The sequence below is a fragment of the Diorhabda sublineata genome, chromosome X (assembly GCF_026230105.1).
Source record: "Diorhabda sublineata isolate icDioSubl1.1 chromosome X, icDioSubl1.1, whole genome shotgun sequence".
Classification (NCBI taxonomy): domain Eukaryota; kingdom Metazoa; phylum Arthropoda; class Insecta; order Coleoptera; family Chrysomelidae; genus Diorhabda; species Diorhabda sublineata.
In genome coordinates, this window is record NC_079485.1 from 17,645,162 (window position 1) to 17,662,159 (window position 16,998).

At 27.6% G+C, this 16,998-nt stretch overlaps 1 protein-coding gene across 1 annotated transcript in view; it reads right to left on the reverse strand.

Annotated features, from left to right (window-relative positions):
* Window positions 1-1,277: 1,277 nt before the first annotated feature.
* The window catches only part of LOC130451331 (uncharacterized), a 48,486-nt gene continuing 32,765 nt past the window's right edge, over window positions 1,278-16,998 (reverse strand). Inside the window, exon 2 of the mRNA XM_056790287.1 lies at window positions 1,278-1,324. Coding sequence (XP_056646265.1) covers window positions 1,311-1,324 — 14 coding nt within the window. The 3' untranslated portion in view covers window positions 1,278-1,310. The remainder of the gene's footprint in view (window positions 1,325-16,998) is intronic.

The following is a 16,998-nucleotide window of genomic DNA, read 5'->3' on the forward strand; positions in this document are numbered from 1 at the left end:
TTGAAAATTATGAAGTAATAACCGATGTTCATATAAAGTATTGATAAAGTTGTTAATTATATTATCATTAATTGGTAAGCAAAAGAGATATACATGGACTTCAAAAAGTGTGATGCTATGGAAATGAGAATACTTCATTTGCCATTGTATGACAAAGGTCGATAATTCCATTATAATGGAACATTTGAAACAAGTTATTCTGCAAATTATGTTACAATGTAGATCATAGCAGACTATTTTCATATTGAAATCACTATAAAATGTAAGCTTTGTATTTGAATAACTAGTAAAGAAATTATTCCATTTTCATTATTTGACAAATTCTGTCTATTTTTCAAATTACTATATAACATAACATATATAACATAACACCACTCTTCTCACTCAAAAAAATTGTGTAGATTATTTGTATAATTATGAGCCTCAAATTTTCATAATTTTCTCAAATGGTTCCGCCTTATATGATATAATTAATATAAGATTTGAACTGTATCTTCCATAAATATAATGGTGAAACTCAAAACATATTGAAATAAAAAAGACAATCACTCATATAAGGTAATCCTTAAGATATGTTTATCAAAAAACTAAATATAGAAAACCACAATATATCAAAAATAAACAATACAGGGAGTCCAGTCCTGGCAAATACTAAAATGCGTTCTCTTAACCTCACTCTTACAATTTGTTTATTGTCAATGTTGAGTCAAATTTTGATAAAAACCAGAGTAGGTCGAAACGTCAAATTTTTACTTGTTATTTCAAATTAATTTTTATAGAAAAGAAAAATCATCACGGTAAACATCCATATTTTCAATTGTTTCAATCAGAAGAAATCAAATTTCAATGTCAAATTTGGTCTTGAGAGTAGGTACTTGTATTTACTTTGAGAGAAAGTTTTTCGTTTAATTTACTTATTTTTCTCATTTATCTACAAATGTATATCTCAAAAATGTTTGTCATATTCTTTTCAGCACATTTGAATAAAATCTTGTTTTTGAAAGAGTATTTTTACTTTCAAATTATTTGTTATATCTATTAATTACCGAACAGTTTTCTCAATCTGTTGTAGAGCCTTTCACCTGATATCGATGTTGTAGGAGTGCATTAAAGATAATTAGTTCGTCATGTTGGTTTTTTTAAGTTACTATGAAAGTAATAAGCTGTCTTTAATCGTTATTTCTCATCGACCCTATTTTTAATTACTTAATTATTACTAACATGATATGGGCAAAAAATTAAATGTATTAAAAACCAAACATATCCAATACATACCAAGTATATATAGTAGATCTTCAAATATTTGTTACTTAAAGATCCATACCTGAAACAAAATTACTGAGTCAGACCATATATAGCTATAGCGTAAATTTAATGTAATTGAAGAAACATAGAAAGAAAATTAGTTAGAATATGTATCAAATTCTTGTGCATAGTTTTGTTAATAAATTGATATTTCAGACAAACGATTCAACTATCAAACTGAGATCAATATATTATGTTACAAATTTGTGCCGAATAAGACACAAATATTTCTTGTTTCATGAGTATTTAATGCTATACGAACATTAGGTGGAAGCAGTTCTGTATATTTTCGCCAAAATGGGAAAAAACAAAACAAAATAACATCAATCTATTAAATTGAATAATCGATTTAGACTATGGAATTCTACTATGACATCTAACGATAAAAATTTCATTTATATTAATCGAAAAATTACTTTCATAGGCGGAGATAAGGGAATTTTAAAACATCTTTCTTCTAGGTCCATTCAACTACCACGGCGACAGAAGAAACACATTACTTTACAGCATATTAAAATAAAAACGAATATTTACAATCATATTTATAAACCGGTATCCTTCAAATAACCAATTATATTTTCTATGTTCATGTTTTCATCTAGACTTTCCGTTACATTCACTGAAATGTATTTCTTTCTTGTCGCTACATATTGTTATTGTTATACTCAGTATATGGTGGGAAGCAGCCAAATTAAATTCGTTCATAAATAAATAAGGGCGTGTTTCGAAAAAGCAAGGACAAATCAATTTGTGTTTTTAAGTCCGCATTTTTTTCCAGGGTGTGTCATGTGACAGTGGACAGACAATACCAACTTTTTTATTTTAAATACAAATTTGTATTCATTAATTTCTAGACATAACTCATGAAAATTTGTGAAATAAACTAATTCTTTGTTTATAATGTTAATTGTTCTAAGAGTTGGAGAAACACTTGATATTTCCGAAACTGTTGAGGTAGTTGAGGAAAAGTATAGAACATTGTACATGAATTTTGTCTAAAGTTTTCTGAAAAATCCAAATAATAAATAATATTCAGGCCGTTGCATTTAAACGTTCACATAACGCACTCTGTATAATTGCACATTTACCAATCGACATTTAGAAGAGTTTTTTCCAACACGCCCTCTTTTATTCATTATTTTTTATTTGAAAGGGATCTGATATGACTGATTTTCTCTGATATTTTCCATTTTTTCCATACCATACTTGTTGTTATTGAGATGTTAAGAGATAAAATAAATTCTTTTCACCAATTTTACCTGTTTTTTTATCAGAACAAATTTCTATTTTAATTTTATTCTTATTTTGATATTCATGACGAGGGTGATCTATTGATCAATACAAATACGCAAATTGTCAGTGTCAATATCATATTTTGATAAAGACTTAAAGAAAAGTCGAAATATTCCTTATTTCCCAGACCTTTTGGTATATTATTGCTACTAAATTTTCTTCATCCTAGGTCTCTTCTGTTTAAAATTAGTGTTTTTGATAATTTGGTTGACGTTTCGACTTCTCTTTAAGTCTTTATCAAAATATGATGTTCTTCGGCTCGGTGTCATTTCAATATATTGAAAGCTGCTCTATGGTTGCATTCAGTTCTCCAACATAGGAGTGGGGATCTTTAATAATATTTGTTCAAAGTGGTCTCTTTCAGTTCAATTCAATTAAGGTTGTAAATATTTTTAGATTCCATGATGATTTTATCGCAGTGTGGTGGATATTCAATTGTTTGTCTAATTTGCGCCTCAATCTTGTGTTTCTAATTTCCATTATCTTATTTGTATAATACTATTACCTAAATTAATTTTTTATTACTAAGATCGCCACCTCCACTTGATTGCTCAAGAAGTTCGAGAAGATTTGAAAAATAGTTGAAAATAGTCTGTCTTTTACAATGCGGATCATAAGGAGCATAATCAATCCAGTTGATTTCATATGTAAAAAATCAAAGCATAGTATTAAAGTGCGTCTCTCTGAGTACTCTATTCCAATTTTTTTGTATTTTCTAATATTACTGATTAGGTTGGTGTAGTCAGCGAATAGAAAGGAGGATGATCATTGATGTGAAAGAGTAATGACAATGCGACAGTGAGTCCAACGGAACCTTACATTAATAGAAAGGAAAAATTATGACATTTGGAACCAATACTTTCCGTGAGAAAATTTAAAGCAGTGCCCTTGGTGCCGCAGTGTAGATGTAACTATACTAAGACAAACAAAAATTTCATAGTATGCTCAATGGAATTCATAAACTACTATACTCTAATATTTATTTTACTTTATTTATATCCCAAACAAAGGGTTACAACGGTAATTTGTTTATTGCGTGATAATAATTATCACCTTAGTGATTTCAAAGCATTAAACAACCCCATATTTTTAAGTCAAACATTAGTAATTTGTCCTGAACATGCAGATTTAAACGTAACCTCTAAAATAAGCGACGTGGAACTCAATGAAGCAACCAAATAGCTGATAGCATATATATTAAAAATGAAAAAAAAAAGAACAAATTAAGCAAGAAATTTTAAATGAACTTGCAAATAAAACTCAAGTGGATAAAAATGCAACGATGCCATAAGTAGAAGATTTAGAAAGTATAAAAAGAGAATTGTGCTTGTTAAGACAACTTAATGCGGAACTCATAGATAAAAATCAAATATTAAAGGATATTTTAAAAGAAAAAAGTAATGGACAACATCAAAAAACTTTCGCTGAAGTTGTTAGTAAATTTCCTAAACAACAACCTAAGAAAATACCTAGATTAATTATTAAAAAAAGGAATGCAAAATATAATTTTTGGTAATCAAAAATTATTTTTTAAAATTTATTTTATACCAAAATTACAATTATTGAATGGTTACAATTAATCTCTCAAGCGAATTAACTATAAACATTGCCAAGTTGTTGACAATAATTCGTATTTATAATAAAATAAATGCTGATGAAGTGTTTACGATATTTAATACAATTGCGTCTTATAAAAATGTCCTTCTAGAATTTTCTTCATGTAACTTGTAGAAGATAATAGTGATATCAAGAATACCGTGAGTCATTACCTTATAAAAAATAAATCTATCAAAACTAAACATAACTAAAGAAAAGGATAAAGTAATTTTACACTGTATAAATGAAGAGAGTGTTGACAATGCTAAAAAAATTCTTCAAAATAAATTAAATAAAAATTATACTTCTGAGAAAGAAAAATTAATGAAACCCAAATTAAAAATTATTGGAATTGGAAAAAACTTAAATTTTGATATGGAAAAGTCATAAATTTCAATAATTTTGCAGAAAAGTGCCGTGTCATGCATATGTATACTAATAATAAACTGCAAATCTTTATAAAAAAATTGAAAAATAAACAAAAAATATAGTATGTTCTGAAACGTGGAATTTAGATTATTATCAGCATTTCAATTTACCTAGTTATGAAATTTTTTACAATAATAGTAAAATAAATGGTGTTGTCCTGTATATTAATGAGAATTTCAATGAAACTACAATACCAGGGAGTATAGGAGACTGAATATACTTCGTTCAAAAATTTCTTTATGCAATAATATAAATATTGAAAACTCTGCATTATACAGATCTCATGACCTGCCTAAAACTGAATTTGTTCAAGACTCAAAAGCTTTTATGTATGATTATCAAAATATTAAAAATCACTTAATCATAGGAGACTTGACTTCAATGTTGACTTATTGCAATTAAATATGTTAAGCCAAGAACATTTAAGTAATCTTTTGGAAAGATGTTTTTTCCTTGTTTTCGGGATATAACAAAGCCTTCAGATAGTGGAAAAGGAGTCTCTTGTATAGATTATATTTTTATCAAAACTAATGTTCATGTTTTATGCCCATTAGGATAAGTATTGTGTTTCCTGATCATTACCGATTATTTTTGGCTATTGAAGAATTACCTTATAAAGAATCTGATAATATTAGCTATAATATTAATTACAAAAAATTGAAAAATGAAGCTAGTAAAAGAAATTGGAATAAACTTTCACTGTATGATTCCAATATTTCAATTGATTTATTAATTAATGAAATTAAAAGCTGCATTTTCAACTCCAGATTCAGAAGAGCACATAAAAACAGATGCAAAAAAGAAATATGATGCCAATTTAATACTAAAAAATTGTAATAATAATAAAAAATTATGTATTATTATTGATCTAAAAATGGGTAAGAATTATAAGAAAAATAAAAAATTTACCATATTATATCTGATACTAGAACTAAAATTCATAATTTAAATGATGTGGCGAAATATTTTAATAGCTATTTATAATATTTATTGGTGAGAAATTAAGTAACAAGATAAGAAACGCATATAATCATGGGGTCATAATGCCAAATTTGAATCAAAATAGTATTTTTATACATGCAACTAATGAGGATGAAGTTAAAACTATAATAGATAAACTAAAAGACAAAGCAGGAGGAATTAATGGTATACATTCTAGAATATTCAAAACAATTTCTGAATATATTGCTGAGCCCCTAGCATACATTTTCAATCGATATATTGAATTATCCATTTGGCCAGATTCTTTAAAGGAAGCTGAAGTTGTTCCAATATTTAAATCCAAAGATAGAAGTAAAGTAGAAAATTATAGACCTATATCATTAATTTCAAATGTTGCAAAGATAAAATTGATAATGTTTATAGTGATTATAAAGAAATCAAAACTGAAGTACCGCAAGGTACAATCTTTTTTTATTTATTTATTTTTTTTATTTATTTTTATTTATTATTCACTTAAATGATCTTCTTACTAAAATAAATAATAACGATATTGTATCATATGCAGATGATACAGCTGCGATAGCTGAAGGAACGACATGGGAAGAAACTATAAATAAAATAAATAAATTATTGGATGAAATAGATGTTTGGCTTACTGCTAACAAATTAACGTTAAATATTGACAAAACGGTCTATATTACTTTTGGAAATTATTATGATAATGTTCCTATCAACTTAGAAATAAAAATTAAAGAAAAACTACTGACTAGAGTTGAATGCTGTAAATACCTTGGAATTATAATTGATTCTAATTTAAAATGGAAAAATCATATTGAATATTTAATCATTAAAACTAAGTATCTTACTTTTGTCTTCCATAAATTATCTAAATTTATGGAAAATAAAACTCTTATGGTAATTTATTTTTCAAAGTATTATAGGTTATGGAATCATTGCATGGGCTTCAAAACAAATTATTAAAAATTATTAACAAATACAATTTTACTAATAGCGCTTCTCCACTAAATATGGGGCAAATTATTTTGCTTGGAAGCTGTTGTATATTACTATGAAGAACTAAATAATAAATATGAGTCATCAACTAGTAAAACTATAAATAAAAGTATTCTACTACCAATAATGTTTAAAACTGTTAGTGAAAAAAATAGTTATATTATGGCAATAAAATTATTTAATAAATTATCAAATGAACTTAAGTAGATAGAGGGAAATTACAACTATAAGTACTTAAAAAGTAAATTGAAACTTTGGGTTGTAAAAAATGTTTAAATCAAATAACTACTATATTTTATTATTGTTAATTATTATATACTAATTTTATTGTCACACATTTCTTATTGAAAAGCATGTATTATCTGTTTTATTGTATTATCTGTTTTATTATTTTATTTTTAGTAAGTAAGGCACCAGTTCCTATGTACAGCTATTGTATACCTCTGTAGGAATTATTATAAAGTATTGTAAATGCTTGTAATTTTTTACTGGTTATGAATAAATAAAATAAAAAATGTCCTTGCTTCGAAGAACAATAGACTTAGGAAAAAATTTACTTTATGACCTGAATATGTTGTAACAGTGCAAACAAATTCTCTAAATTCATGATAATAATAATATTTAACATTGAGGGGTTTTTGAAATGAGTGGAGTATTAATCATCATGTGTATATGATTCCATTCATTTAAAAAAAATCTATTGATATGTGTTTCCCACATATTGAGACGGAAGTAAGTTTGCAACGGCCTTCGAAATGAATAAAAGGAACTCCCAGATCATCAAAATGATCTTCAATAAGTTTTAAACCTAAAATGTTGCGAAACAACCGTGGAAGATTTATGGGTGGCAAAAGTTGCATGTAAGTTAGCTTTAAAGTATTAAAATCAGTTCCGAATATATTCACTCGCAGACTATAAATGCCTTATGATACTACATCATGTTCAGTTTACCTTGATATGTAAAACATGTGGCGTCGACTTAAAGATGTAGGGCTTTTATTTACTGCCGTCATTTAATTGATAATTAATCGTTCTCTCGTAATTACAATCTTTATTTACTTTCAACCTCGGGTCATCTTGGTAATTTTTCAAAACCAATGATAAGCAGTAACATGTACATCACTTGTATTAAATATTCATCAGAAATGTCATTAAGTTGAAGTCGGTGTTGATTGGAATTTATTACTAATACAAACTAAAATGGATAAATAAACTCATCAAATTTCAACGTTAATATTAGATAATGAAATTGTATCAAATTAGAACTATTCAAATTTCAATAATTTTGTTCAAAATAAGTTGAACAGAGTTTAGTTTCGATTCAGATTTTGGTTTCAAATATTTTTTCAAAAACTATTGTTTTAATAGAATTATAAACCCGAAACTGAAAGGTGAAGTGATGAAACAAAAGAGATAGATACTGTTAGTAGTAATAGTTATTAGCAATGTCAAGCTTTATACAAGGAAGCTAAATTCTCATGTCTGGTTCGGCATCTATTGCAGTATCTTTTGAGACGTATGTGGTTGTATTTACTAGAAGTAAATGTTTCCGTATAAAATAGATATGATAAATCGTATCATGAATAGTCTATGTATATAGTTTCACTCTTACCATTATTTTTTTCTATTTCATGAGATTTCCTTAGTTTTAATATCAGGTGGTTTAAATAGTCTTCATACGTAAAATTTAAATTCAGGTGACTTATTATGCTACTATGAAGGTTAGGGGTATATGCGACTTCGAATTGGTTGATTTATTATGAAAAAACATAGAAAAATCTATCCAATCGTCCCAATCGGATTGATCACCAATTGTTGTGAGTTATTAAATTGTCGTTGGGTTTGTTTTGATAATTTTCATGAAATTCAGTCATGTAAAATAAATAGAGCTAAATTATCAGTAGACGATGTGATTTTGTCGTTGAATTCATGGGTACTATTGTTTGTTAATAATGTAGATTCAGCTTTTGACCAAAATTGTGCATAATTGTCCTTATGCTCAGTTAAGGCTTATTTTTATATGGTATATGTATAAATCTCATTAATATCGTTGTCATTATGAATATGAATATATGTTCGACTGGCATACGCAGCTGGGAGGAATCTGAACCTATGGGGTGATTAATAGCATCCGTAGATTGTATAAAAGGTTTGGAAAAATCCGGATATTGAATTATAGGTTCTGAGTATAGAATTAATCTGAATTTTTCGAAAGCATCCTGTAGTAAATAAGCTAGTCTAACAGAACTCAATATTAACTTTTGTGTAATGAACCATTTGTGAGTCTCATCCAAATGAATCAATAAATAAATCAATTGAGAAATGTCTTCCAATCTCTTTATAGCAAAAGGGTAGGAGGGTAGCAGAGCAAATTTTGGAGGGAAGAATCTATTCATATTGCTTAATTTAGTTCGTTTAAATTTCCTCTATTGCCAAGATATAATGCGAGGCTTGAATAAAACAAGCAAGATTAAATGGATGTCATATTTTATTGATACTACTTGTTGAATGATTTGTAATGCATTTGATTTGATATCGCTGAATTGGAGTTAGGATACAATGTTATATATTACATTGTGATTTCACAAAGGCGGCTGCCCTATATAGACAGCGTCTGCATAGGGCGGACAACTCAGTATTTGAAAAATAGACTAAAATGTCATAAGTACGATAAAAAACATAAAACTGCAAGAGCCAAGAAATATTAAAAAAACCTAAATTCATTTATGAAGATTTAAAAATTCTTGAAATAGTATCAAATAAACGAAAGAGAGAATGTTCACATTCATAAACGAGAAAGCTATTAACGATAAAAAAACCTAAATAATTTGTACTCTATTTTGTAAATTTTTATATATCTACAAATAATTTGACTATTTGAATATTTTTAGATGTAAAATCAAACGAAAAACTATTTTTTTATGTTACAAAAGATTTCCATTTTGATTTTATTCTTATTTTAATATTCATGATGTAGGTGATCTATTGATGAATATAAATACGCAAGTCATATTTTGATTACAGAAAGACCACAGAATGTCGAAACCTCAAATTTTTATCTATCTTCAACAAATTATGAAAAAGGAACTAATTTTAAATCAGTGGAGATCTAAATTCAAGACGATCTAGAAACATAAACTTAATTATGGCCACAAGTTATAGTTTAGAAATGTCTATTGTTAATATATATATATATATATATATATATATATATATATATATATATATATATATATATATATATATATATATATATATATATATTGCCCACTCGCCCAATATTATTTCAAATATAAGGGGAGTTATCACAGTTGCTATCTATAAATTATACTATGGATATACGTTTGAGTACAAAAGATAGAGTACGACGATATAAAATCACTACTAAAATCAAAAGTGCATAAATTGTGCAAAAGCAGTGGCAAATATCCTAATCGAAGTTACACGATATGGTCACAAACAACTAGCGAAAGATCACTTCAACACAAACATACAAGGTCAAAAATGGTTCACACTAAGCTTACTGATGCTCATACTTACTGAACGTGAATTCCCAAAATGTGAATTATACAAGTATGTCATGTAAAATATTTAATAACCGACTGCCCAAACTTTAAGCAATTAATACAACAGCTTTAATAACAAACTAGAATAAGTAGTGGATAAAAGCTGTAATATTTGAAAATATTTCAATGACAATATAATAACAGAACTTTTGTTCTCCAATTTATTCTCAAAGTTAGAAATAACATTGCATGTATTATTTCCTATTTTGTTTTCTGTTCTGTTATTCAGATGACTTATTCAATATTGTAAATTGTAAATATATTTTTCACCGATAATTCTATGTCACTACTCATTTTCTGTGCAAATTTTGGTATAAGAAACTGAAATTTTATCAGATAATATTATTTTATGCGTATTTCTATTAATTGATTGTTGTTCAGTTTATCTTTACCATATCTGCATGCAAATAATTCCTTTGAAATTTAAAATATCCTACCCGAAACCAACATACATTTAATTTGTCTTGTAAAATTATGAGATGTCGTCGAACTACCATTACGGGCTTGAATGCAAATTTAAAATATAATTTATTAAGAGTCGAGGTAAAAATTCCTGCAACTTCATACAGTACCGAACTTAGACAACAAAGAAGACATTAGGTGCAATGTTGATACTATAAACAATGGGAGACTAATTTACACTTTCAAAAAAAATGAATATCAATTGATAAATATCAATATTTGAGATTTATCCACAGGGATAAATTATCCAGTGAAAAAATTTATGCAATATTCGTTGTGCTTGCGTTCATTGATTATTCCTTAGTTTAAGAAAGGAAGTATCAAATTATCTTAAAGTGCCAAGTATGTCCATGATATTCCAATGGTTGAAAACGAAACTTGAAAATGGTTACTTAACGATGAGCCAATTTTTTCGTTGGCATTGTTTAATGAAAAGCCAAATTAGCTTTGGTAAAATATCTCGTTCAGAGTGAAAATATAAAAAAAATACCTCAGTAGAGAAATGATGACGAGATAATTTTACGAAAAAAATGTTATAATACATTTCGTAGGAAAAATATTTTCCACGGAAAATAAAAATTAAGTTGAAGCTAAATAAGACGTATTCGAAAAATAATTCCGCCTCTCTACTGCAAATAAAACAATTGTTCTTAAAATCAAAATTTTCATCTTCCTAACTTGTTCTGTATTTGCTCTTCTGTATTCGATGTCGCCATTCCTTTTGATAGTATATGTTTGTGAGCCTGTAACTTGAATAGATTGGATTTTTTTAAATGATTTTAAAAATCACCATTCCTTGCTCGACTAACAGATCTTATGGTTGATAAGTCTCTAGGAACTGTGGCAATATTTTCCGTGGGATCTTCTCCACAAATGAAGCAAGTCGTTCGAAAATCCATACTTTTTTTGGCAGCTGCTCAATATGAAAATGATAAATAAATCAAAATTATATTTTCATGATAACTTTATGTTGATTTTTCAAAGAATAAAGGCATTAGAGGGGGTCAACTATACATACATATAAATCGGAGACAGAACAAAAAAAATCATCCTACATTCAAAATCTACAAGTTTATGGAAATCATATCTTGCTTAGATGTTAGCGTACTTTTAAATGCTTATGGCGATAAATTTTTTGTGTCCAACTTGCTGGTTTATATTAAGATTATAATAATTCTATTTATAATAATTCTATTTATAATAATTAACACACTTACTCTAATTGAATAAATAATTTTTTTCTTTGAACATGTAAGACTCTAGACTCTATACGTAGACAGATGGCTGCTAAAGTAATATATATTATATACATTCCTTATCTACGCAGGCGCACTTTGTATGCGAGAAGGGCGATGTATACGTTTATCATACAAAGTCGAGCAAAACCGGATTATTTTAAAAACCTGAAACCAGAGCGTGAAATTGTACTTGAATTGAATCCTGTTTATTTTTAGGCGAATAATGCATATATGAATTTTAACAACAAAAATAAGAACGACTATTTCTTTAATGAATCTTGTCAAGAAATTTTAGAAAATCGATACCATGCTTTAACAATTCTTATTTTAAAGAAAAGACGAATTTTTTAGAGTCCCTGTTCAATTTATGGCTAGTAACAGAAAAAGTGTAGAAATAAAACAAAAATTCATTTATTAGTAAAAATTCAATCATGAATAATTTTTATACGTTGAATTTTATTTAGTTTCTCAAGTATTTTATTTGTTAAATGTGATTTTATTCACTTTTCATTAATTTCCGGGAGTTATTGAGAATTTGGCTCATTTTGGTGCTACAAATATTCGATTTTTTCTCTTTTGGCAATAATGCCACCAACTAATGCCAATGATGATCTAGTTATATTTTTTTAAATTTTTATTTGGAAGCCCTTCAACTTTGGATAGAAAAAAAAATAAAAATGCGTTTGTCGCCTTCTGTACAAAAGCATATCAACTTTTTTTCATTAATTTTTTTCTTAATTAACTATCAAGTATTCAGCGTATAAGAGAGTCTCACTTACTTTTTTAACATCATTTTCCGTTAAAAATGAGTCTTCTACGAAAAAATGTATGATATTTTTTTGTAAACTTGCCATCATTTTTGTATTAATGAAATTTTTTATATTTTGCCCAATTAACGAGATATTCTGAAAAAATGAGAGAATTTTATTTTTGTCCTATTCAATTGGCATTTCCATAAACGATAGCCTTGATTAATCTTAAAGTGCCCTCTCTTAAATATCATGTTCGACCATAATGGGAATATCATGGAAATACTTGGCACTTAATATCTTTCTTTCTTGAACTTTCTAGTAAACAATATAATTGTGCTATTGGGACGTAGGAGTATGTGCTCAAAATTCATCACAGATAAACTGGACTTGGAGTTTAACGATGGATAGGAACGTCTACACGTTAACAAGCTAAATTAGGCACTATACACTGTTACTGGTTTGAAATTCCCATACCAGGGCTGAGATAGCAGACAGCACAGTTACATTATAGTGCGAAGATAACCTTCTACAATAATCTTATAATATCTTAATATTTGGTAGTGCTATATACATAGAAATTTCAAGTCGAGAAGTACAGTTTAGGTAGCCGGAATTGCATTTTTTTATGTGTAAGATTTACATCCTGCTTTACTCATTTAATATATAATTTAATTCATAGTAATGGAATCTGTATATGTTACTCTTTTCCCACATAAAATTGCAGAAAAGGAAGCTGTTGAAAGTTGAGTATTGATTATAAGTAAAGCGTAACAAATTAATCATAAACACAAATCCACACTTTGATTGGTCAGAAGAGAACAGCTCGTCAAAGAGCAACAAATGATTTCATTGTATGACTTTGTAACTACGCTCAAAAAAAGATGAAGAATATGCAGGAACAATATATTTGGTTTTAGAAAATTGATGCATAGAAGCAACGAATTTATAAACCATTCTTCTATAAAATATGTATCAAGAAGGACATGTTGTTCCTACGTAGAAATCCCCTTAGTTTAAATAGCAAGTGAAGAAATGAATAATCAGAATATCAAACAAATTAAAAACCTTTTACTACGAGGCACTAAAGCAATAACATCTAGCATTACCATATCCAGCTCAAAGAGAAAAGTGGAGTAAAAGTTGAAAAAAAATGATAAAATACCAAACAAAGATAAAACTAGCAGAAAAGTTGGAAGAAGTTAAAAAAAGGGGGAACACATTCCTATTTAAGGGGGTTAGTAGGCTGCTATATGATAATAGTGAAAGTATTTATATTGTAGTGTATATGTAGTGGAAGATATGATCGAAGGAATAAACTACATGCATAAAATTCCAAATGTATCTACATCCAAAGCTGCTGATTGTTTTGTCAAATTTAGCACACAGGAATAAATTGAAATGGAACTGATCATACAGAATAGAAGTTGAAGTTTGTTAATGAATTTGTCATAACTCATCTTTTCATTGGCCAGCAAGACAGTGTTTAGTTTACCTTAGTTCAAAGTAGATAAAAGAGGAAAATCAATATTTGTTATCTATTGTAACTAGAGTTCAAGTAATGTGAAGGCATGCCTATGTTCATATTTAAATAGAGTTTTTGTCTAGAAGCATAGAGATACGAGCAAATTAATATTATTATTATAAATAGAACTTTTCAGAAACTGTTGAAAACTATTATTATAATTGTATTTGCGCCAATGTTTCTTTCTATTGTAAGTGTTCCTATCAAATTATGATCTCGAGTGCATTAAACAATCTTCGAATCTGGCATAGGATTTCACATCAACATGTATACTCAGTCAAAGATATTAGATGTTGATCTAAGAATCTAATAGATCGGATCATCGAGATATGTCAAGTTCATGATAAAAAATTGATTGATGATTGTCATATTTCTATTAAAAATTTAATATATAGAAACAAATTATCAATTAAGCTGTAGATATTGAACTCATCAATTGAATTTAAAAATAACTGAGAATTAAAAATACTAGGTAATATTGAAAAATAAACAAATTGATATTCATTATTTCAATTGCAAGCTCATACCTTTTACAAAAAAGAGTTTATATTCAAAAGACATTCTATCAAATTTTCAATGATATGATGATTTTATCACAGTTATCGTTAATCAGAGTGCTTATAGTTTAGTCATATTTTAGTTGCGCAAATCCGTTCCTGCACCGAACTGAATGAAAATGGAAGTGTCACAAAATTTGTAAAACAGAATTTTTATCTTGTGGGTACTGTTAAAAAGAAGAGATCATAAGCTTAATGTAACTGCTTTGGATACCGCCAAAGTTCACCCAGCGGCAGTAAAAATGTAAATTTTACGCCTAACTGAGAACAGTAATATCAGTAGGAAAACAATCTGTTTTCAACACGTACACCACTCGAACTCAAGATTATTTTTTTAAGTTATTGTAAGTACGTTGAGATATTACCAAAAAAAACCTAAAATTCCAAATAAGGAGAAATCATAGCACAGACTTTGCCTGTAACTATAGTTATAAGATTAAAAAGAGAGATAGAAAATGAGAAATGAAAATTCAAAATACTATTTCATAATCACATTATTTAGGTATCTAAATTTAGCCGTTGGTAATATTCATATTGAACATACCATTCAATACCACAAGATTATTACAAAAAATTTTGATGTATGGTGTTTGAATAATGTAATCGGTGCGTATAAACTTGATTTTGATGAAAAAATTCAAGAGACGCCCCGTTCTATAGTTACAGTTAGAATGAAGTATTTGAAGAGTTTTAATTGTATAGGTTATTCAATGTTCAACACCTGATCATGTATTCTAAGATGCGCAATATACACGTATCGATCAGAGAAGGATGTGTGTTCTGTCAACAGAACATGGTACAAAACACACACACACACACACACACACACACACACACACACACACACACACACACACATATATATATATATATATATATATATATATATATATATTCCATTCCTGTTCCGTTATATAGATGACAGCTGTACCAAAGAAGTGAAATTAAAAACAGTAGACATAAATTCTTATCAGAAAAAGCCTATATAACAAGTACCGTGTAATGACTGTGGCGCTGTTTCCATAGGACATACATCTCAGTATACGGATAAAAAAAACTGCAACTTTCAATGATATGGTATTATCACAGAATTATGTTCTCTTAGGTCTAGATGTAGTATCACTTTTTAGAAATGTTCACTTAAATATATTTCTAACAGCTTTACAACACTAATGGATTGATATAAGTAACAAGACACTCTATTAGAATCATAAACATTTATTTTTAATATTAATTTCTCTCATCATAATAAAAATTGCCAACAAATCTATTGAACACCAATAGGCTCTATAATATCCCCTATACGAGCAGATTATGTAATAGATCATATTTTGGGTTTTGTAATATCTGTTTTGTCCTACAAACTATTCTTCATTCAAAAACGTGTAACTTATATAGTTTCATAACCTCTTGATAATGAAATTGATAATTTGATATTTCACTCCAGCAGTTTCGATTCATTTTCACTATGTAAAGCGAGAATGACGATCAATCGTTACCTTTTCTTGACACTAAATTTATTAGAAACCGAGATAATGAAATTTTAATTGACAGCTATAAGAAACCAATAATTTCTAATTTTAGGTTTTTATCAAAATTTTTGAAATTTGTCGTCGTCTTTCTTTCAAAAAATTATTAAAAAACTAATTTTGAAACAGAAGAGACCCAACCTCTTTTATTTCAAAAATAGTTTCCTTTATAATATTAAAATATTGATAAACATTGTCGTTTCGACTTTTCAATCCAATTTATCAAATTATGATATTGACAGTGACAATTTGCGTATTTATATTGATCAATAGATCAGCTTCATCATGAATATCACAAAAAGAATAAAATCAAAGTAGAACTTAGTTCTAATAAGAAAAATTAATTTTTCTCTAGTCATTACATGTAAAATATGTAGAATTAGTCAATTAAATTATTTGTAGTTTTATCTTATTTTATATTTAAAAAATAGAGAGCTGTAAATTTTACTTACAATATTTAGGTCATTTATATCATTTATAGCTTTTTTGTTTTTATTAATGTAACCATTTCTAAAAATGCTCTTTTTCGTGTATTAGATACCGTTTCAAGAATTTTTGAATCTTTATAATTGAATTTATGTTTTTCTGATATCTCATGGTTCGTTCATGCAGTTCTATTTTTTTATCGTATTGATGACCTCTCAGTCTATTTTCCAAATACTGAGATGTCTGTCCTATGTAAACCGCGTCATAATTAGTAGAAGGCATTTGATATATAATATCACTTCCTTTTTTTGGTGTTTGTATAAATTCGCAAATTGTCACTGTCAATATCATAACTTGAGAAAATTCG